The sequence below is a fragment of the Morone saxatilis genome, unplaced genomic scaffold (assembly GCF_004916995.1).
Source record: "Morone saxatilis isolate NCDOM2014 unplaced genomic scaffold, NCSU_SB_2.0 Contig23, whole genome shotgun sequence".
Taxonomy (NCBI): domain Eukaryota; kingdom Metazoa; phylum Chordata; class Actinopteri; family Moronidae; genus Morone; species Morone saxatilis.
The window spans coordinates 13,864,782-13,887,035 of record NW_023339796.1 but is presented as its reverse complement, the minus strand read 5'-3'; the positions used below and the strand labels follow the sequence as shown (position 1 = coordinate 13,887,035).

The 22,254-nt window shown below is 41.4% G+C and overlaps 1 protein-coding gene across 2 annotated transcripts in view; it reads right to left on the bottom strand.

Moving 5' to 3' along the window:
• Positions 1-19,817, bottom strand: part of yeats2 (YEATS domain containing 2) — a 22,631-nt gene extending 2,814 nt beyond the window's left edge. Inside the window, exons 1-28 of one of the 2 annotated variants that reach the window (XM_035670067.1) lie at positions 19,653-19,817; positions 19,179-19,284; positions 18,966-19,063; positions 18,717-18,809; positions 18,395-18,628; positions 18,152-18,270; positions 16,184-16,345; positions 14,681-14,792; positions 14,067-14,111; positions 13,819-13,987; positions 13,360-13,602; positions 12,460-12,627; positions 11,315-11,406; positions 10,373-10,558; positions 10,019-10,247; positions 9,538-9,696; positions 8,395-8,522; positions 7,393-7,536; positions 6,143-6,334; positions 4,302-4,671; positions 4,041-4,175; positions 3,457-3,588; positions 3,065-3,215; positions 2,641-2,717; positions 2,458-2,537; positions 1,194-1,398; positions 389-624; positions 196-270 (exon numbers count right to left, since the gene is read on the bottom strand). In XM_035670067.1, coding sequence (XP_035525960.1) covers positions 196-270; positions 389-624; positions 1,194-1,398; positions 2,458-2,537; positions 2,641-2,717; positions 3,065-3,215; positions 3,457-3,588; positions 4,041-4,175; positions 4,302-4,671; positions 6,143-6,334; positions 7,393-7,536; positions 8,395-8,522; positions 9,538-9,696; positions 10,019-10,247; positions 10,373-10,558; positions 11,315-11,406; positions 12,460-12,627; positions 13,360-13,602; positions 13,819-13,987; positions 14,067-14,111; positions 14,681-14,792; positions 16,184-16,345; positions 18,152-18,270; positions 18,395-18,628; positions 18,717-18,809; positions 18,966-19,063; positions 19,179-19,278 — 4,134 coding nt within the window. In that variant the 5' untranslated portion in view covers positions 19,279-19,284; positions 19,653-19,817. The remainder of the gene's footprint in view (positions 1-195; positions 271-388; positions 625-1,193; positions 1,399-2,457; positions 2,538-2,640; positions 2,718-3,064; positions 3,216-3,456; positions 3,589-4,040; positions 4,176-4,301; positions 4,672-6,142; positions 6,335-7,392; positions 7,537-8,394; positions 8,523-9,537; positions 9,697-10,018; positions 10,248-10,372; positions 10,559-11,314; positions 11,407-12,459; positions 12,628-13,359; positions 13,603-13,818; positions 13,988-14,066; positions 14,112-14,680; positions 14,793-16,183; positions 16,346-18,151; positions 18,271-18,394; positions 18,629-18,716; positions 18,810-18,965; positions 19,064-19,178; positions 19,285-19,652) is intronic. The other variant, XM_035670068.1, reaches the window with a different exon arrangement.
• Between the last annotated feature and the right edge of the window lie 2,437 nt (positions 19,818-22,254).

Here is a 22,254-nt window from a genome sequence, read left to right as displayed (position 1 = left end):
CACACACACACACACACCATTAGTCACAAAGAAACCCACTCTCACGTACAGAACAAGGTGAAACACGCAATACTGTGCGGCTGTACATTTTATACATTCTGTATATTCATCATTCTAGTCAAGGGTATGTTGAGGGCTGCTGTAAATGGCCGACTTTTTCCCGCCCGTCCTGTTCCGGCCTCTATAGTGACCGACCTTCAGAATCATGGCTTCCACTACAGGAGCGAACACATTCTTCTCCACCTCGACTGGCTGGAAGGTTACCCCGATCTAGGAGAGACAAAGGAGTCATCATATAAACATTGTAAGAAAATAACAGGATGTTATTGGTTGGATTTATCAACTCTTCCTGCATTTTCACTCTCAAAACCGCAGATAGGATCCTGACCTGCTGGGCTGTTTCGCTGACAAACTGGGCAGACTTGCAGGGGCCCAGGAAGAACTTGGGCTCCGCGTCAGCCTCTTGCTCCTCCTCTTTGACCTTTAGTTTCTGGCAGGGCGGAGTCACAGTGACGATGTCGACTATTTCGTCGTCTGCCTCCTCCGGTTCAGTTTTCAGGAGAGCTTGCATCTGCTCCAAGCGCAGCACCAGCTCCTCGCAGCTACTCAGGGTCGTCGGGCACTCTGCGGGCAGATTCACATGTACATTTAACGCGTCATTTCACAAGCAGCGATGTCCGAGAGAAGCAGAAACAGAAACTCAGTAGTTCACTCAGCGGCTTTTTGTGTGGCTGCGTTCTTAAAAGGAAAGATGCTGTTAAGTACTGGCAACAATCTGACAATTATAAAATCAAGATATTTGTGCAAGAAGCAGAGACGCAACACAAACAGAGATTATCAAATTGTCTGGCTCAGGCAAATGTGTGACTCACTGAGCTAAGCAGCCTCGTCTCTCACCCTTTAGAGACAAAAGGCAGAATTAATGAGAACTCACTGTGAATAAAACAACACAGCGAAACAAAAACAGTGAGGCTGCACACTGGCCGCCCTCACACACTGCTGGTCTGCAAACACATTACTGGACCAACTGGTAACTGCAGAAGAACTACACCCACACATGCAACTTTGAAGGGAAAATATTGATCCACTCTGAGCTGCTGAAAACAGAACAGAATCGACTGCGAGATCGCAAAAACAAGCCCAAGTAAATAACCCCTGTGTAGAAGCTATGCACCAAAAACACATAAACTCACCAGGCTCGTTGTCGATCTGCGTGAGGATGTCCTCGATGGACTCGTTGTCATTCTTGCGTTGGGGCTCGAGGTCAGGTGGCGTGAAGCCCCTCTGTCGGCACCACTGCACCACCTCTCTGGTCTTCGGGGGGGTGAGGGCCTGCAGACGGGGCGAGCGGTCCAGCACATCCTGGACGACCCGCTTTACTGCCACCGCTCGCTGAAGCTACAGAGACATGCCAAAATCTATTATGCAAAACTGCACATTAGGCAACAGTCCACAGCTTCGCATTGATTAACATTTTGTGACTTGATGTGCATAAATTTGGCCAGATAAAATCTCTCCTGCTCACTATCTTTACCCTGTCCTCCTACCATGGAATGATGAGCTTTGAGTCCCCTGTCCTTTAAGTAAATGTGTGACCTGTAGATATAAATATCCACATCTGGGATAGCCTGACTGCCTTTTATAGTAGAGAAAGAGAACAGACAGCTACGACATGTGCAGGTCTGTATGAGCTATTGATGAACACATTAGGAGGAGATGAGAGGAGACAACCAGGCAGAGATACACATCTGACCAGATAGATGGGGAGACATGAGGCAAGCAGAAAGCTTGCTGAGTCAGGGGTCCAGCACTGAGCACCAAGACAGATTACACAGACAACAAAACTGCAAACAATGCAAATTATCTCTAACATTACAGACGCCCTCACCCTAGGCCTGGAGAGTAACTGCTAGCAAATGGGTGCTGTCACTCGGAGATATTAATGAGGTTAAATTAAACCTTTATTGAAGGAAATTGCTCTACATACAGAGCAGTGAAATGTAGCCAATATAACAATTAATCTGCTGAATATTTACCGAATCAGGCGGAAATAACAGGAAATAGTGGAGGGAAAAAAAACTATTTCCTAGAGCCCAAAATAGAATCTACACGTCTTGTTTTGCTGTCCAGCACCCCAAAACTCAAAGATATTCAGTTGAGTATCACATAAGAGGAGGAGCAGCAAATACTCACAGCTGATGCTAGAAAAACTTCCAGCAATGAATCAATCAGGAATGTTTTTTTTTTTTTTGCACGATTTACTGAAATATTGTAAGATATTTTTGTTTACCATTTCAGTTTTTTCCCAAAAAAATGATCTTAACTAACACACTAGTAGAGCTCGTCTGTCATATCAGCAGTTTGACTCCACAGAGGGTTTAAAATCCCTCAAAGGCAAAGAAAAATAAAAATAATGTACAGCATTCATCATGCACACACACAACAATGAAAAGTCACCTCTGATGCTCTGCGCTTGCCAATATTCCAGGAATAATACTGTTCTGTTGAAGAGGCACAGAATGGATGGGAGTCTTCAGCTAAACAAACAAACAAACAAACAAACAGTGTATTAACTTTCAGTCTGTTTTAATATATGGACTTGGATTTTCAGCATACTGAATGGAAGAAAAGCTCACTCACTCTTATCTGGCACAATCAGAGGGAACTTCTTCACCACAGCTGTCAGCAGCTGCATCATGGTCTCTATGTGCTCAGTGCTGAGAAGGGAATCACAAGCGTCCGGAGAACAATCAGAAAATATGCACTGATATGGCTGCCAGCAAGAGAAAGCTCTTAAAACCCTCCATTAATACAGTATAGTGGTAGCTACATCATAGCTTTAATAAATGAAGCTACAATATTCTTCACTGAGTTCAGCAAGTTATAAATGGCGATGTTAACACTTGCAGTGGTAAAATAAATATATGTAAAAACACTGTCTCACTCTGATGACTCAGTGTTTGTTTCTGCAAAAAATCTGTTTTTGCACTTGCATCTTTCCTCTTAACAGACAATAAATTATCTCTCCCGATTAAGCAGCATCATGACTTATTCTTGCACTTACTTGATGAGGTCGTGTGCAGAGTTATCTGCCCCTTGCTCCTGCTTTACTGTAGTGGCTGCAGAAGCAACGTGGACAGAAGTGGGGACAGGAGCAGTCACCGGGGGTGATGTACCAGCTGTGACAGCTGTGCCAGCTCCTGGCTCTGTTTTCACTGCAGCAGCAGAGAATGACAGTGGAAGAGAATTAATTTCAATAAATCCACACTACTAGTTTGGAGTTCTTCTATGTTGTTATGTTAAATGTTTAATTTAGTAAAAAATCAGTACCAACCCTAAGTATTATATTTCCACTAGTATTAAACAATGATGACAGAATGGAAGATAATGGATGTTGGAAGGGAAAAAGGGAAAGAATGAGAGAAAGTGGGTGGAGTGGGGATGGACCCCTCTCACCTTGTGCCAGAGGCAGGGCAAGGAAGGGGGATGCCTGGGTGGCAGGACTTGGGGAGGTTCCAGCTCCAGCTGCTCCAGGGGTGGTGGAGGAGGAGGAGGAAGGAGTACTGGAGACTGGGCCTTTAGACACTACTATACACAGAAGAAAAACACACACACACACACACACACGATGGATCAATGGCCCATTAGGCAAATAGACTTAACAGTAAGATGAAAAATGAGAGGGGAGGAAGACGGTTTACAGCAGAGAAGAGTCTCAAATCACAGTGTGTCGTCTTATGTATTAGCTAAATGAAATTCAAAAAGACAAACTGAATAAAGCTGCTGTTAGCTACTATAGTCTTACAACCATTTAAGAGAATACCTTGCTTTATTTCAACATTGGTGGCAAGATGTGACACACCAACAAAGCAATCAAAGTCGATGCTGCTTCATGTTTCATTCAAATGCTCCTGCTACCGCCTTTTATCTACTCTAAGAAGTGACTTGTGTTTTTGAAGCTGAGAACGCAGCTTTTCTACCTGGATTGCACACTTTTATGTTTGTGTCTTGCTTCAAAGGGCTGTCTCAGGCAAACTTACCCTTCCCAACAGGCATGAGTATGGTCTGCAGCCCTCCAGACCCAGTGCCAACTCCCAGCTGCTTGAGCTGGTTGGCAGGGATGGTTAAGACTGTCTGCTGAGAGCTGGAACCTCCAGAGTGAATCTTCAGCATACCTGGAAACAAAACAATGAATTCCAGATGACGAAAGATTTGTGGCTGGACCTGTACTAAAATTTTAAAAATGTGCATACACATTCAAACCAGGTGATAAACACAGTGTGATGTGTCTCTCTGCATACCTGACAGAGTGGCACCCGTCTTCCCTCCTCCTGCTGCCACTCCGCTGACTAATGAGGCTGCGGTGACCAGTGACGTGCCGCTGCTTTTGGGCACACCCACCACAGTCCCCACCCCCGCTCCCTTGGACATGCTCATGACGGGCATGTTGGTAATGCCTTTGGCGACTGTTACCACAGCTCCGGTTGAACCAGTGCTCTTTGTCAGTGTGGCAGAGTTGCCAGCACTCTTGACCAAGGCAGCCACAGCCGTCTTCGACAGGCTGCCTCCAGCTGCGGCACTGGCACTCTTAGCTGCACTGATTACTGCCGCTTGGTTGGCTGCCACCAGGAGCGAGTGGTGCTGAGAGGCAGACTTCCCGGCATCGCAAGTCTGCACAGAACACAAAGAAACACAGCTGTCAATCAGGAAATAAATGGAAATATTGTAATTTTTCTCTCGTTCACTGTGTATGCCAGCCAACTAAGCCAAAGTACAGGAAAGTCATTGAGTCTTGACAGAGTTTTAACTTACTGATATTGTTCTGGTGACACTGCTACTATAGTTTGCTTAAAACGTAACATAAAATTTTTTTCCATGTAACAGCATAGGCAAAAAGCAGTGATATATTGTGTCAACTAATTTGAAAACAAACAAACAAGCAAGCAAACAAACAAATGTATCCCACTTGTACAAAAATGCTAAAACATCAACTGGAATAATTCCTTATGCAAACCAAAACAAAACAAAAATCACCAATTATTTTTTAACTGGGAAATATAAAATAAAATGTTTATATTAAACTGAATTTAGTGGAAATTTAATTAGTAAAGAAATTAATTTGGGTGACAACTTTAATTTAAAAAACACTCTTTTATGGGGTGACACATCTCACCTTCTGCAGTTGTGTAAAAGTGATATGCCAATTATTATGTGACAAATACATTTAAAAATCAAACTTGTGTTTAGAAGATAGAGAGGGTTTTTTGGGAAATTAAATTCACTGTGGCAGGACCTTTCTTTGCTCTTGTCATGTTTGTTTTCCACAACGTGCAACTCCCAGAGTGAGACACGCTGATCAGGTCACTTGTTTTATGGAATTCTCAAAGACAAAAGAGTCAATTCCTCTCACGTAGATTCCTCATAATTTAATTAAAAGTCCTGAAAGGGTTGTTTCTCCTAAACTTTCTGAAAAGCTGTGATGCATTCCTCTTCTGTGTTTGCCTCAACATCTATAGAGCAGTGAGTGTTTTTCTCTGTTACATACTGTCTACATATTTATTTTTGCGTGCTGGAGCCTCTAGGAAGTCTTTTTGTGTGTTTCCATTTCTCAAGTTAATGAGGCCTGGCCACTGACTCCAAAGCTGTAATCACCCAGACCACTGCTGATGAACTGCTTAGGGCTCTTCATACACCATCCAAACACTCTGCTCTCTCTGAAAAATACAACACTGACCTTGCTAATGCACTCACACTGTTTTTCCATCTATTCATATTGCAGTGTCAAATCAGTACACACCAAATTTGGGGAAAAACAATGAAATTTCATAAACAGAGATGATTCCTTATGCAAAAGCATCTAACTTTACAAAAATAATCCTCAAATCACTAATTAGTTTTTGTGATTGGGAAATATGAATAATTGTATTTATTTTATTTTTTTTACATTAAACTGAATTTAGTGGAAATGTAATTAATAATAATGGAAAGCAATTTGGGGTACTCTGGAACAAAATAACCAGTTTGCAAGCATTAGATAAATAATTAAAATCTATTTTTTGTGTAACTGCTGTTTGTTTCTTTTCAAAAGTAATTTTAAACCAGCTGTCAGGAAGAATAACAGAGAAAAGTCTGTGAAACTAGCCTGTTGTTGGCTGGCTGCTGCTGCTGCAGCGCTGACAGAGCTGGGGGTGGAGCTAGCGGCAGTGATGACTCCGCCTGTCATCCTCAATGTGGTCGTCCCTGGCTTGGACAAGTGGCCCGCTACTGCCGCTGTTACCGTCTTAACAGAGCCATCAGACAGCTTCACCTGTGCACCCTGGGAGCCACCCACCACCTGTCAGTGATAGAAAGTGAATTTAGGTCTTTGGGTGAAAACAGGCTACAATAGAAACCTAGTATATGTTATAGTATTTATAAGCATCTGAAATTAGCTTTTTTTTTTCTTCTGAGAAAATTTAAATCACACATCTGATCAAGCTTATTAACTGAAGGAAGTAAAAACAGCATTTTAGGAATGAGGTGAATTATTGGTAATCATAATGAGGTTAATTATATAGCCATAATTGCTCACTCTGATTTCTGCCAAAATCCTAATAATCATTAGTCCTAATCTAACAATCAGGCAACACTCATAAAGCCATTTAAACAGTATGACAGCTACGTCCAGGATGGCTGGTAGATCAGGCAGGTAACACAAATGGTTAACTGTCCTAAAATTGTTATCATGAAAATACTAATGGGCTCGCTACGATCACTCCAAGGTTTTTCAAAAAGACAGCACTAAATATGTAAGCATTTAAAACATGAGTTTAACCTGTAAACTCCAAAATTAGATAGGACTTGTAATGGCAATTTTTAAGAACCTACACAACCCTTTGACTTGGTCATTGTAAACCCATACACAACCTGTTCAAGAGGCTATTATAGTTATTATATGCATATAACCCTTAACCCTGTTTCTTCCTGTACTCCGTGTAATGTTGAGACTTTACTGAGCAGCCGAGGACATGATAAGTGATGATAAGTCAAGAGCGCAGCCAACACAGTTTATGTGAGAAGTGGTGTGAAGCAGTGAGAAAGAATGAGGTTGAAGAAAAGAAAAATAATCGATATTTCAGTGAGAAGAGTAAACAGGACAGCCAGGGGTGAGTAAGGAAGAACAAAAGCGCTGGCAAACACTGAAGGAGGTCTTTAAGGAGTCTCACTCTCAAAGCTTTACCGGTCACTGTCCTGGAAGATCCTCAGTGATTTATACCCCAAAGACAGACCAGACAGTGCTTGTAACTCTTAACTGTTTCAAAACCGCGCTGTTAGTGCTTGTGAAACAGTAAAGACAGTGGCAACTACAACAGCCTCAACAGTCCTGCCCTCAGTCTTGTTACCCGCACTGACCTGAGCCAGGATGGCCGCCTTCTGTCCAGCTGTCACCCGAATGGCCTGCTGGGTAACAGTTGCTGGAGATGATGATGCATGACCTGCTGAAGAACCTCCCTGCTTTCCCGAACCTTGTGCCGGCTGGCCAACCAGAAAAGTTCCCTGGGTGAAATGGACAAGCAAGGTTAGGGACAGGGTAGACTTAGACCATGACAGTTTCACTGACTTTGAATTTAATAAGCTAGGGAAACCACACAAAATGAGTACACTGAACGGGGTGCTGTTTCCGTTTTATACCAATCTTAAAGCCAAAATAACATCTAACCAATATTATGCTGTACAGTACATTAGAGTACATTTTCATAATTTCCAAGGTATTACAACGCTTAGCACATAAAATGCATCTTTTTTTCAATTAGCTTTCTTTAGCTGTTTAACGAGCTATACTTTACTTTACTTACACTACATTTAAGCACATTTGTTAAAATCACTCTTAACCTTGAAGATTGATCACTATTAGGAAACACAGCCTAGATCCTTACTTTAAATGTAGGAAGAAACTACCTCTGCAGATAACTTCATTATATGCTGCAGGCTAAATGCACAGACAGCATTGTTCTAAAGCTGACTGCAGAATCAATGCTGCTATAATGAATGTATCTAATTAAGAACACACCAGGCTCAACGTCTCTAAAGGAATACAAAAATCTGTGAGTCACCAAGGAAAAGAAACCCCATTTGCACACTGCGCATGCAAGTCTTGTCATGTTTTTTTTTTAATGAATAAAATCTAAGGTCAGTTTTTGTAACTGTGATGAGTGTAAAATGGATCATGTTAACGCACTTTCCAATTTAAACACGGCTCAAAACATGCCAGCAAATAAAAACCAATGCTCTGATGAAGAAATATGAGAATCCACAACAAAGAAACAACATCAAAAGAGGTTATTTTTATACTATATATAAGAGTATGCATGCCTCTAAGGTTTGTATCATATATTTAAATGGATTTCTACCCACCTGTGGGGTCTGTTTAAGGATATAGGACGTGTAGGAGAGGTTGGAAGGCAGACTGCTGGAAGAGGAAGAGGAGGAGGAGGTCTGAGAGCCCCCAGCGCCTGCCGACGAGCTGCTCTGGGACTGCTGACCTAAATTACAGACAGCCACGTACAACATCAGTCTCAAATCTGATAAACAATCCGGTTATTCTTTATTACAAATCGCGGCTCCCCTTCTATTCATTTCATTTCTTCAAACATTAAGTTGAGTAATTTCAAAAAATAAAAAAAGAGTGGTGTGTGAGATATTATGGCTCGCACTACACATTAAATAAACTGTGGAAAGAAATACATGACTTTGTCGAGAAGGCAGTGTAGCAGTCACAATCTGTAAATCCCTTCAGAAGTGGGTTTCTTACTTTTCCCCAAACTTTATGGTGAGCCGAGAGCAACAACATTTTTAATAAAGCTGGCTTCAGCTTGAGGCATGGAGGAAAATGTCAGGGCGAAAGTCATTTGGCCGGGCTGCTAACCCTGGATACTGAGTCGCCTACAGACTCATGTATTAGTTTCAGTTAGTCTCAGAACATTTCCAAAGCTGCCAATCTCAAACATCCATCGAAGATACACACGAGGAAAACAAAATTACATTCCTCTCACAACATGTGATACTAGATGTCTGCTAAGAAATAAGTGTGCATAGAAAGATGCTAAACTATCTCAGGTTTTCTGCACTTAAATTATTATATGGGCTTGAACTGAAGACAATGTAGTTTATTTTTTTATACACTTTTTATAAAAGGAGAATGTATTTTATTTGATGATGATTGTACTTTTAGTGTTACAGGCCTGTTTGTGGCCTTAATGTTGCTAATGCTGTCTTTCTACAATGTGTCCACTAGAGTATTTGTGCAGGAAGCCCAGTTTAACCCCAACAAGTTATCTGCTGTTGTACAGTGTCACAGAGTATCAGGTTGGAAGGTGGACAATCCAACGAAACATTCTTAAAATTTCCCCTGGTCTTAAAACCCAGCACCTCCAAGAGCTTGACCTGAGTGTGTCAAGTATGTGACTGAAACCCAGTATGAAGAAGGGAGGGGGAAATGGCTAAATGGTTATTATGTCTGTATTTAAAAAGATTAATATAGAATGTGGAATGTCTCACTTGCACTGGAGGCTCGGAGGATTGCTCCCTGTGGGATGAGGAGCAGCTTGCCCTTTCCCGAGGGGTTCTTACTGTTGGTGGTCAGGTAGAGTTTGGTGCCTGGAGGCAAATTGGCCAGATTGGCCAGATTGTTGGCTGGCAGCTGAAGAGTAGCCATCACTAAGGACAAAGAAAAACAATTATTCACCCACGTCTAAAAATGTTAGTGCCCATTTTGGAAAAGGAAATTGATCTAAATATACAATATTAACACATTTTACAAGTACAAACTTGTGTATACTAGCTTTGTGACTTTCCATCAGAAAATGATTTTTCTGAATAATTGTTAACACAACAGTTACCAAATATAGAACTTTCTAAATTGTGCATAACCTGTTAAATTTGTTGTGAATTTAAAATTATTTTAATAATTGCACAATTACATGTGCAGCCTTAGTGTTACATGTGCATCATATGCACTTGTATGTGGGTGAACTCTGACCTCCACTCTTTCCACTTGAACCACCAGCCGCCTTGGCAACAGCCTGCTGACCAGAGAGGGCACTGGCTCCACTGACGATGGCTTTAGCAACTCCCTGAGCCAAAACCTGCTTCCCACCCATCACCTTGGAGACAGCAGGGTTGCCCTTGGCAACCAGAATCTGTCCACTGCTGATGGCCACCTGTTTGACTGCAGACTGGAGCGTTGAGCTAACAGGAATGCCCAACATCTAGAAAAGTGGCAAATACAGTTTTTTTAATGACTGTAACTTTTGACAATATATATATCACTATTAATATGTAAATGTTTGATGTGCTTCTGGCTAAGAGTGTGGTATATGCAAAACAGACTGACCTTGCTAGTTGTGGCCCCTGTGGCCCCTCCTGCCTGTTTCTGGGCTGACATAGAGATCATGTGACCTCCTTTCACTGCGACAAACTGGTGTGCTGCTGTAGCGGCAGGTTGCTGCTGGCTGGTTACTGTGGAAACCATCTGCTGCTGCTGTGTTGAAACTTCCCCTGGCTCCTGCTTGATAATAACCTGCACAAGAAGTGAGTGCACATGGAGAGAAGGATTGTAACAGCAGGGCCACACTGCCTTGAAACCACAACAGGTTGTAAATATTGCAGCTGTTATAATTGGTGTACATTTTACATCTTTAATTAAAAACACATCATTTAGTCATTAATATGATGCATTTTGACCGTAATGTTAAGTTCACCTTACTTTTTTTTCAACAGGCTACTGATAGCAGAGCAGTGAGAAGAGATAAAACAGATTTTTGAAAATCAGCATCATCATTTATTCATCAAGGAAATGTTTTCATATTCCCCATCTGTCCCCATCTGCCCTGGCCTTTAGTACTACAGCAAATAGCAGAAGCATACAACACAGACAACTGTAGAATCAGAGTACCACTGTGTTAAAACAGAAATTTTAAGTGAAAGGGTATTTCATTTTTTATGGATAATGATGAGATGATGAGCAAGTGGGAGTGGGAGGATTTTTCCAGCGGGGTATTGACACTGAGTGAAACAGAAACCATGCAATTCTCTCTGCAAAGCTCCCTGCACCCCCTCCTATCTTCAGAGTGATGTCCCATTTAAATAGCTTGCCAAGGCACACACATCTGCTGAAGATAGCACCGTGTCCTACTATTAATACCACCCTGCTTTGTTAAAGATAAAGATACTACAGGGACAGTCTTCACAGTGGTGGGAACAGATCAGTAAAAAGACTTTCTAGACTAGACTAGTTCAAGACTTCATGTTAAAGAGTGACACTATTAAGACTCACCTTCACCCCTGAGGAGAGGAAGGTGCCTGTGTGAACTTTGGGGGCTGGTGAGCGAGTGCCTTGAGCAGCAGACTGTTTGGCGGAGGGGCTTCCTGTGGAGTAATTTACACAGAAATACACAGAATAAATCATGGAGAGATGACTGTACTGGTGGTGGCTCACTGCAGTTCCTGCCATCCTTTTCCACAGACATCAAGAACATTGTGGTGCAAGGTGGCAGTTTCATGCCGGAGTTACTCAGCGTGGGTGTTGAAGCCGAACTTTGGCTGCTGCATCCACTCACAGAGCTGAGCGCTGCTAAAGTTTCATTCCTTACATTAAAATTTGTTTTATCCCAGGGCCAGTGAATCAGCCACAACACCCACATCAGCCACAACACCCACATCAACCTCATCCAGCTTGATAAAACATCACTTAATAGCACTCCAGCCCTGCTGCCAGATCTGGTTGAGCTGTGCATTTGTGGAGGAAGTGTGGGAGTGGCTGAGTGGATGAGAGAGAGTGAGCAATCTAGGGGAAAGAGTCCCTAAGTGGAACTGAGGCTGCTGATGTGAAGAAGAAAATACAACAGCATTGGTGATGCAAGATGACTCTGCTCTTTGATGGGTGACACACATAAAGTGCACATTTTGCTTGACCTGACAGTGAACTATCATTTTTCAAGATGATTGCATGCTTTGTTTATGGGAACCACACACACACACACACACACACACACACACACACACCAAATGTTTTTGTGGGGTCTCATCATCCTAATCTGGCAATGAAACACAGCAGCTCAGTCACCATGGTAACCTCTCATCTAGCACCCATCCTGCTGGCTCACCACACGTCATACTTTGAGTGCAAAACAGGGACAAAGGAGAGACAGGGACAGAGAGAGACACAGAAACCAAGAGGGAGGGAGTACAAAGAGCTAGATAAGAAAGTATAAGGGGGTAAAAGAGGACGAGCAAGAAAAAAAGTACCAAAAAAGAGAAAAAGTCTAGAGGGTATTGTTCATCATCTGTTCCACTACAGAGTACAATCCTCACTGCCATTTTTATATTCTATGTGGGCGGCTCAGACACTGGTTCCCGATTTTGCTGCAGGTCCACTTCCGATTTCAAGCAGCACTTTGACACTGAGTAGGAGATGTGTACCTGTGGAGGCGGCGGATGAGGCAGCCATGCCAATCACCTGGCCTGGCTTGTCAACAATGATATAAGGGTTGTTGAGCACTGACGAAGAGCTCTGCTTGCTGTGGACAGGGGTGGAGGCGGTGGGTGTGCGAGGCAGTGGGGAGTGGCTTGGGGTGGAGATGGGAGACCCTGTGGGGGAAAAAGTGCAAAGGCGATTACATGAATAATTGTCTTTAACGATGTTAATAACAAATAAACAAATCACTTGCTTAGCTGGCGGGTAACAGTCTGAATATGTGAAAAATGTTATGTGATATATGAACATGTAAAATGACATCTTTCCTTTCCCCTCTTAGTGGCCTTTGTGCCACCAGCCCACAAGTGATGTGACTCACATCACTGCTTGTAAAGCAGCCATAACTCAACTTGTAGAAATTTGGCCCAAACTATACTATCCATGAAGCATAATTAGAGAATTTAGATTAGGTAGACACACTGTAAAATAATGAGACGTCTTGCTCCCTACTGAGTAGTACAGCAGCATATAGCTAACAATGACTGCATTTGAAATAATAACACCAAGTAAAGAATTGGCACCAAGTAATAAAGTGTGCAAAATATCCAAGACAGAACAATATTGTGATTATTAAAAATCTGACAAAACAAAAAGAGGTTAATATCTATAAAGTTAAGTGTTGGCTGTCAATAAGCATATATTTTAGCTACATAAAATCTGAATTTTCCATTTTGTTTTGAATGTAGGATGTTTGACAAAATTATCAGAAGAAAAGGTGTTAAAATTCTGAATTCTGAGTGAAAATCAAATTTCACAAAATTATTATTTAAGAAGAAATCAGCATGCAAAGTTATAAACAATTCTTTAGAAACACTGTGAAATGACCACAGGGTGGAGACATTTACCTGAAACTATTTTACAGCTCATGGTGATTGGTTGGAATGATTTTCCGGGAGACTCAGCGGGGCTGGGTGGCTGTCCCTGTGGGACAATCTTACAGCTTGCTGTAATGGGCTGGAAGGCCGAGTTACCATGGGAACCCAGAGTGATCCTGTCACCAGCTTTGGGTCGGGTTGGGGTCCGTTCACCAGCGGTGAGGCCGGAGCTATGGCCACCTGCAGACCTCCCCGTCTCTGCTTTGATGAAACCTAAAAGGAACATGCAAAACTTTATTTCAGTTGAGAATTACAGATGTAACAATACAATGTATCCTGTACAAGGTTTTTAATTCAAGAGAGACCATGACACCACTGAAAGCTGGTCCAATCTGGTTTGAGGGAAGAACATGCTAAAATATTTATTTGATAAAATGTAAATATACTTTTTAATGATCATGTTTAAAAAGGGTAAATGTTTGTGTGTACCTTTGTCTACGCTGGGATCATGTGAGACGGGAGAACTGGAGCGTCCATAACTTTGGGTCAGGGAGGCAGTCAACATGGGGCTGGCTGCTCTGTGAGTCACCTTGGAGGAAGAGGGCTGAGGGATGTAGTCCTCCCCAAGAGAATTCCTATGGAGCTCAACATCAACCACCTGGAACAAATATAGCTCATCGTCAGATTAAACTCAAAAAAAGTCACTGCAGGAAAAAGAGTGAACATTTATAACTTACAGTTTCTGCCCCAAGTGTCTGCAGCCCAGTGTATGTTCTGTCCAGCTATAGGAAAAGAACAGAGAGGTCCAAATGAAGACTTTTATGAAGTTTAGGTTATAAAGTAAGGGTAGTCAACTAGAAAGCTGAGTTATAATCACTATTCTTAGTTGTAAAGTCCTCTAAATTATAGATGCTTGCATAATAATAATCATCATAATAATGACAAATTTTAACTATTTTAATTTCTCATGAGGTTTTATTATCCAGTTGTAAAACGCAGTATGCCTACAGCAACGTAGCTGCTAATTATGCCAAAGTTCCTGCAATGGAAAATTTTATTTCACTTTAACGTTAGTTTTATGTTCTTGTCTTGTGTTTATCTGAATCCTGTATTGTCTGTATTTATGGTAATGTGTCCACTAATTAAGTAGGTAAAGGTAACAAACTTGCAGGGACAATACATGTTTATGAGTATCTAATGTGCAATATACCAGTGGCAGTACAAAAGTCACCACAAACATAAAGGACATCATAGACACATCAGGACGTCTATAAGAGGCTCAGTTAAAACGATCTGTGGAAAAATAGTGTGTCTCAGCGGAGTGATAATGCGGTCTATCATCTGCTCTGACCTTTAGCTGGTGGATGATGTCAATACGTTTGTTGCGAGGGTCTTTGAAGTGGATCTGGATCCTCACAGGAAACTCACCCCAACCACGACGTGTTAAATGAAAGGGAGGCTCACTGAGAACAGACACATTCAAAAGCCCTTATGTAACGTCATCAAAATACAAATGTGGAGGAAAAGAATCTGCAGAGGATGCATCACCGTGACTCTGTAAGATCCCATCCTGGCTTCTGACTCATACGGAGTTAATAATCTCCTAAAATCAATGACTTGAAGGGCTCTCTTCTTGCGCCCCTTTGAAGTTTGAGGTTTCCATCCCCACATAACAGAAGCTAATTCATGCCAGCATTTACAAGGGCATGTGTTTGTGCATGCATATTATGTGTCTGTTCAAGTATACCCTGTGAGCGATGCACTTTTGTTTTTCCACTCTTTCATTCATCTCTTCATATACATTCAGGCTGTGTCGAGAGTCAGCACTGGGCCTGTGAGGGGTTCAGTGGGAATGAAGACTTGAGTCAGTCAGGGACAGCTTATGAGCGGCTGCTACAGCAACATGAGCGCCTTGTCAGCTTAAACAGCCAGGAGGCTACGGCTCAGGATAAGGATTGCTGACTGATGAAGGGGATCATTTATTCAGAAGCCATGGGCAAACTTAAATCCTTTGCCACTTTTAGAGGATAAAATCTAAAATGAGATATCTTAACCGCAGAACCAGGGGGCAAAACTTTTTCTCCTTCTAAGTGATTCCTAAATGAACACCAATCTACACACCGCAGTGCTCTGGGCTAACGCAAACACACGTTGTGAGTGACTACACCGTGTTTATAATTAAGGTGTGTCCACTATTAGTCATGTCGCAGTTGACATATAGTGTGACTCATTATATGCTTAAATGACGTCACAGACCCCACCTAATGATGTGTGTGTACAATCTGCATAATGAATATTGTATGTATGCATAACTACTAGCCACGAGCAAGACTGAGCTGGATTAAGTATCACTGAGAGAGACCAATATTGTTTTTCACTTTCTGAATCATCAAATATCCACAAGGGGGCACTGTTTGTTAAAGGATTTTCCTAAAGGTCTGTTTACTTCTTATTCTGTGTTTATACAATGTGAATATCAGCCAACTGTTTTGGCACTTAGAGGCTGATTTGAAAGTTGTTGTGAATTAAACACAGCTGATGATAAAGACAGTCTCTTACGCATCTAGGTGTTATTATTCAAAATTATTTCCCCACTTCTTTCAGTTTGGCAAGTGGTGCATAGAAAGGGGTGGGGCAAAGTACTGACCTAGAATAATAATTTAAGGTTAGAAGTAAACATTGTGGCTATGGGAAACACAACACTGTGAGGGAAAATCTTATTGGAACAAGCTTGTCCCCGTTTCTCTGACTATTGTTGCCTGAGGTAACCACATAAAACATTTTGTTTTTTTTTACAAAAGAGGTGTACATGACTGATGTGTTTTAATATGTAGAAAAACAGATCGGCACAAACCTGACTTCCACTAGGTCATTGGGTTTGTAGCTGGGATGCAAGAAGAACCAGACTTTCTTTACAAAGTGGTCGATGCTCGGTTCCCTCCTGGAGCCCCTAACGTACACCATCCACTTATGGGTCGATTGGTCATTTTCTTCCCGCTTATCTGGGGGAATGTACCTGAGGTTGAGAGACAAAGAGGAAAAACAACCAGAGGGAATAAACATGTAGTGCAAGACAACGTAAGGGATATGGGAAAACACTATACAAGTAGGAAAGCAAGTAAAGCGGTAGTAGCAGGTGGGCAGGTGAGATTGTAAAGAAGCCTTTTTCCTTTTTATTTCACTAGAACCTACATTAAGGGATAAGAAGTAAGAAGAGAGGATTATGGGAAGACTGGCAGCATGGGTCACGGACGAAACTTAAATTTAAAACGGATAAATATTAGAAATAAGTCATGAACATTTAGTGCAAACACCTTAAAAGAGCTTAAAAAAGAACCTGTCAGAGAATGAAATACATTAAATGAGTGATCAGTTGTCTAGACCAACTTAAACTCCTCTAATACCATTTATCTTTTATTAACGGTCTATGACTGCTGTGTCCGGTTTAAGTCTTTAATTATGTACAACTACGCACATGAGAAATCACTTTAAACCCTCCGAGACGTGTGCATGAGATACACTGAGGGCCTTGTCAATCAATCTTCCTAGAATTAACATGTGCTTCGTGTTACACTGAACCAAGTTGTCTCTCTGAACTGTCAGTTATCTAGATCCACTAAAGGGAACAGGCCCAGGGGAAAATAAGTTCAGTAAAAAAGCAGTCTTGATCAAACTGATCAAGACTGGGCTTGTAGCAACACCAAATTAAACTCAACTGTGGTTCAGCTCTTTAGTGCACAGTCAAGCAAAAACAAGGTAAACTCAGGTAAGAGGCTGGGCTTTAAAAACACAAACATTCAAAACTACTGAGGAAGAGGCACACCTGTTTTGGAGAGTAACTTAAATCAAAAAAACAATCCCTATAGTGCTTACTTCATGTAATGTTTTTCGTTAAAGCTTTCACATATCAACAAACACATTTATCTGTGAGTTTTTCCTCATAGTCTTGTCAACTTCAGCCAAATCATTCAAATTTTAGTTATTTTCTGTGCCACACGTGTATTTCAATGGATTCGAATGTTTAAATTAATAGAACATATGTATCAAGGGTAACTTTGTGTCCAAAGCTTAAAGGGCCATCCACACTAAGAACAGTAACTATAACAATAACTATAATGATGTGAGAAGCATTCCCAAGCATGCACTACGCGCTCAAGCTATGTGTGCAGCTTAGGAAAATGTATTTATTGTGAAACAAACAAACTGGTTGGGTTGACAGAGTGAATAAGCAAGAGTTGGGAGAATCAAACACTCTGTTACAAGCGTTGCCATCCTTTGACTCTGCCGTCCACTAGCTATATATTTATAGTTAATGTTACAGTTATCATTCTTGGTGTGGAGGCCCTTTAAGTAAGTGTATGGCTTAAAATCCATTCATAACTCTCAGCTGTTGTCAAACTTTTAAACTCCTTTTAAAACATCTGGTCACTCTGTACTTGAAGTGATATTACTATCTATGACTAAAATCCCTTCACTGTTTTCAACAATGAAAAACAGGCAGTATCAACAGATTTAGAAAAATATCATGCCTACAGTTTTAAGAGAGATTGATGAAAATACAAACTTTGATGTTATGATTGCATGGTTGTGGTTTTCAAACATTCTCACTTATTAAAATAAAGGGATGTCTATTTGTGATCTGAAACACTAAAAAACAACCAAAATGTGAAGAAGAAGGAAAAGGACAAATGGGATGTTTTCTTCTATGATATAACAGTCTCATGACCCCCTAACTTCCAGACTGGAAAGACCTGCTCTACAACATGCAAAGTCAGAATAATGACTGAGTGAGAAGAAACATTTGCCTAGCTTGGTTACGTACTTGGACACATTCCCCACTACAATTGTCTTCTTTGCATAGAGCCTAGAGGCCTCGTTTCCGGTAGTGTGGTATGTCACCCTCTGCTCCGCTCCAATGGACAATGGCACACCAAATGTATCCTATGACAAACAATGGAGAACAAAACAGGCTTGATGAAATATAAAGATGCAAGATTAATGCTGATACCCGCTTTGCATTCATTAAATAATCAACGACCCAGTCATCTTTCAGAGCTGAACTCACTTTGCCCGTATTGCGTCCAGGTCTGCGCTCCTGCCGGCTGCCGTCCTCTCTCCATGCTCCCTCTCCATCCCGGTCAGCTCCCTCTCCTTGCTGCGAGAGGGACTCTGACTCTGAGTGCACCAGAGATTGAGTCTCAGAGCCTTGGTTGAGAGGGGAAGAGGAACGGGATGGGGACTCCAGGAACCGGCGGATGGCTGGATGGTTCAGCACTGCAGGGTCACTCTTAGATGCATGCTAGGACACAGAGGACATGGCGGTTGCTGCTACTGTACAATACCTGAGAGCAGTCTGTCTGTCTGTGTATGAATGTGTAACGATTTACCTCTGGGTGCTTTGACATTCCAGCATTGGCATAGTAATTGGCCACTATACATGCCCTCAGCTTGTCCATCATCCTCCGGGCTTCATTGAGTCGCTGCGAAATGAAAAACAACGAAGAATGAAAGTAGTCTGCTTTATACTGCAAACATATAACAAAATTAACTTACAGTCTGCGTCAAAGCATTTTCTGCATTACTGATAGAAAACAAGAGAAATAAAGTTGAATGAAAAAGAAGTGTCATTCTGATACCTGACTTATCACATCTATCTCATGCTCTTTGTTCTTCATCTCCAACGAAAACTGCTCTCGGATGATGGTCTCAATCTTCTGCACTGCTGCTTCCCGGGCTGAGAAAGCAGGAGGATCATATGTTAGACCCAGGATCACCTGAGTACAGTACCTGTTAGCTGTCACAACATGTAAAGCAGGTGAGCTGTCTCAGGGTTCAGAGCAGGAACTTACCATTATGTTCAACCGCTTTGTTTCTCTTACTATTTTGGACCAGCGAAATGTCCTCATAGTCAGGATCAATGCCTTCTATTTTCCTTTTAATCCCTGACATGGCTGCCTGTGAAGAAGAACATATTATACACATCATATGATCACATGCTCCCATGGACAGTTGTGATGGGACTTAGCATCGAATTAGCCGGCTAGTGCTAATGCCCAGAGCTAGCACTAGCTCGTTGTGCTAATGTGGGTTAGCAGACCGTCTGCACCTACTGCTGTCTCTAACTGTTTGCCCACCATTTGAGAAAACCACATGGAGCTAGTGTGAACAACCATATAAAACGGACTGTGTGTTAGAGAAAGCCCCGCTGGTCGTCCGTGCAGCCGGTAACGTTAGCAACTAGCTACACTCCTTGTTTGCTAATGTAGCTAACGTTAGCACACATTTGTAGAAAGCGATTCAATCTGTTGGAAATGCAGACTTACTGGAGTGCCCTGTGCTGCGGAAGCAACGTTTCTTTGTGAGGCGTGTGTTTTAATTCAGTGAGAGCATGTCCTTTGCGTTATGCTAAAGTTATATTCATCTTGACACACTTGTGTTTTAGTAAATGGCTAAATCTCGAGGTGGACAAGTAGTGGAAATAGGGGATAGTTAGCCTTGCACTTCAGCAAAACAGCCACCAGGGGCCACTATTCTACTGAATAGGTGTTGGTACTCACGAGCACGCTGTGAATGCTGTATGTATATGTCTGTAGTTTTGTTTACCAGGAACATGATGTGTGATGAGATTATAACACATCAACCTGATTGGTCTGATGACATAACTTTAAAGGTATTCAGTCCTCTATTATTATCTCATGAGGATGTTTTTTTATGACTGATTCTCTGGAAATCCTCATGGCCATCACATGAGTAGCCTTTGGCAGAACTGTGATTACATTCTGGCAGTGATTTATTTCAGGACAGCAATGCACATATGCTTGCCTTTAAGTCAGGATAATAGCTGTGGCTATAGACCTATAGTATAAGTATTTCTACTATTAATGTTACAAACTGTTTAAACTTGGCAGCACTGTCAACTAACATGACATGAGTTTCTGATGATCAGGATCAGGTGCATGCATATTTCTTTATAATATAATTGGGTATCATTTGAGCCACACAGAAACATTAACACGGTAAAAAATAGGGTTTGTAGTTGTAGTACCTTGCATTTGCCTGGCAATAGGGTGACCAGGTGTCTCACGTTGTGCGGGGACTGCACAACATTTTTATTCCCACATCCCACATGTTGAGACAAGGTCCCACATTTTGATTAGATCTAGTTTTCAAAAATCCAATCGCTGCTGGACAGACGCTTTTCTCACATCTCGTTTTTATCTAGTGGCTGTCATCACAGGACCGTGTTTGATGCCAGTCAGACTGAGCACACATGGGTCAAGTGCAGGTTAACCTGTTTGGGAAACTTGAGACTCACCACAAAGTTACAAGCTATGCAAATTGAGGTGTGAAATATAATGGAAATGATATTATTACAAAGAAAAGGGAATGCAGCAACAGCAAAGACTGGGAAACTACTGGGTGAAGCCGTTGGGAGGCGACTATGGCACAAGACCACATTAATAACTGTGAAACTTTAACTTCCTTTTATGCTTACTGTATTTCCTGTATTTAGTGTGATAAAATACATTTAAGCCATTCACATATTAAAGGCCTGACCTGCAACATAGTCTATTATTTGCTACTGAATCAACCAGAGGGTAAAGCAAAGTGATGTTAAAAGCTAAGGTTGAAAGTTAAAGTTAGACAGACATTATATCTACCTTTCAGCATTGCTAACGTGTCCCACATTGTCCCACACAAGCATACACTTTGTCCCATATTTTGTTGGGATCTTGTCACCCTGGCAATGAATCAACCTCTCAGCTTCCCATAACTTATACCCTACTGCTGCAGTATAAAGGCCTCTCTTGTGGAGTTTGGCCACATTTGTAAAAAGGGCTCATTTGCCAAGAGATACTTCACAGGCACCACATAGTTTCCTTGTCTGTTGTACATCACTACATAGGGAGCATTAGGAGATTTTATACTATTCAAAAGTAGTTCAGTTTGACATAGGTTTTTAATCTAGATTTCAAATCTATCTTTTTATTAAGGCTAGAACAATTACCCCAACCACAATACCAACGTGGGTCATTAATTTATGCCTGCTTGTGGTCTTCAACAGGATGAGTGTGGGTGTGAAGTCACAGTATACCACTGCCAAATGTCCCATAAGCACGATTCAGTTTTGCACTGACATGAAGTTTGATATACATTGTTTTCCTCATTGTGTGTGTGTGTGTGTAAATAGTATGTACTCAATGAACTGTGAATTCTTTCTACATTGTTTAGTGGGAATGCAGACATTGAGCCCATAACAATTCGTGAAAAGAATGTTTGTGGTTTTGAAAAAAACCAAACCATAATATGGAGTACATAAATCACAACATAAGACAGAACAAAAAAGGCCTTATTAATGTTTACTGCAGCGTGAGTTGCTCAATCCCAGCTTGAAATAGTGTGGCTGGTTTTATATATTGTTTCCTTGTTCAACGCAATGGCTCATTAAAACATCTCCAACATGATTGATTTGTCCCTTGATGAAAAAAACATCCAATAGCCATATGGGGCAGATAGTAGGAAGTTTAATAAGACCTCACATTGTATTTCTTGTTGGTTGTTTCACAAAAATATGTCTTCATTAAAATCTGCGGTTTGGTTGATGGTGGCAACAGCTGTGGGTTCAATCATCTATATAATCAGTATAATCACGTCATCTTCATCTTCCACATTTTTATGGCGCGAAGACACTGGAGTGCAGACCAGTGTGTTGATACTAATTGAAATGAGAATATCCAGCCTCATATATCACATCAAGTGTAACAGTTGGATCTCAATCTTTTGAGATCTTTCATATCCTGTTGAAACTGAAAGGCTAGTTTAAAGAATCTTGGAGGACTTTAATATGAGAAGCTGGCATCAAGATGATCTATGTACTGAAAATACAGAACTGTCATTTAATATATAAGTAGAGAGAAATACTCT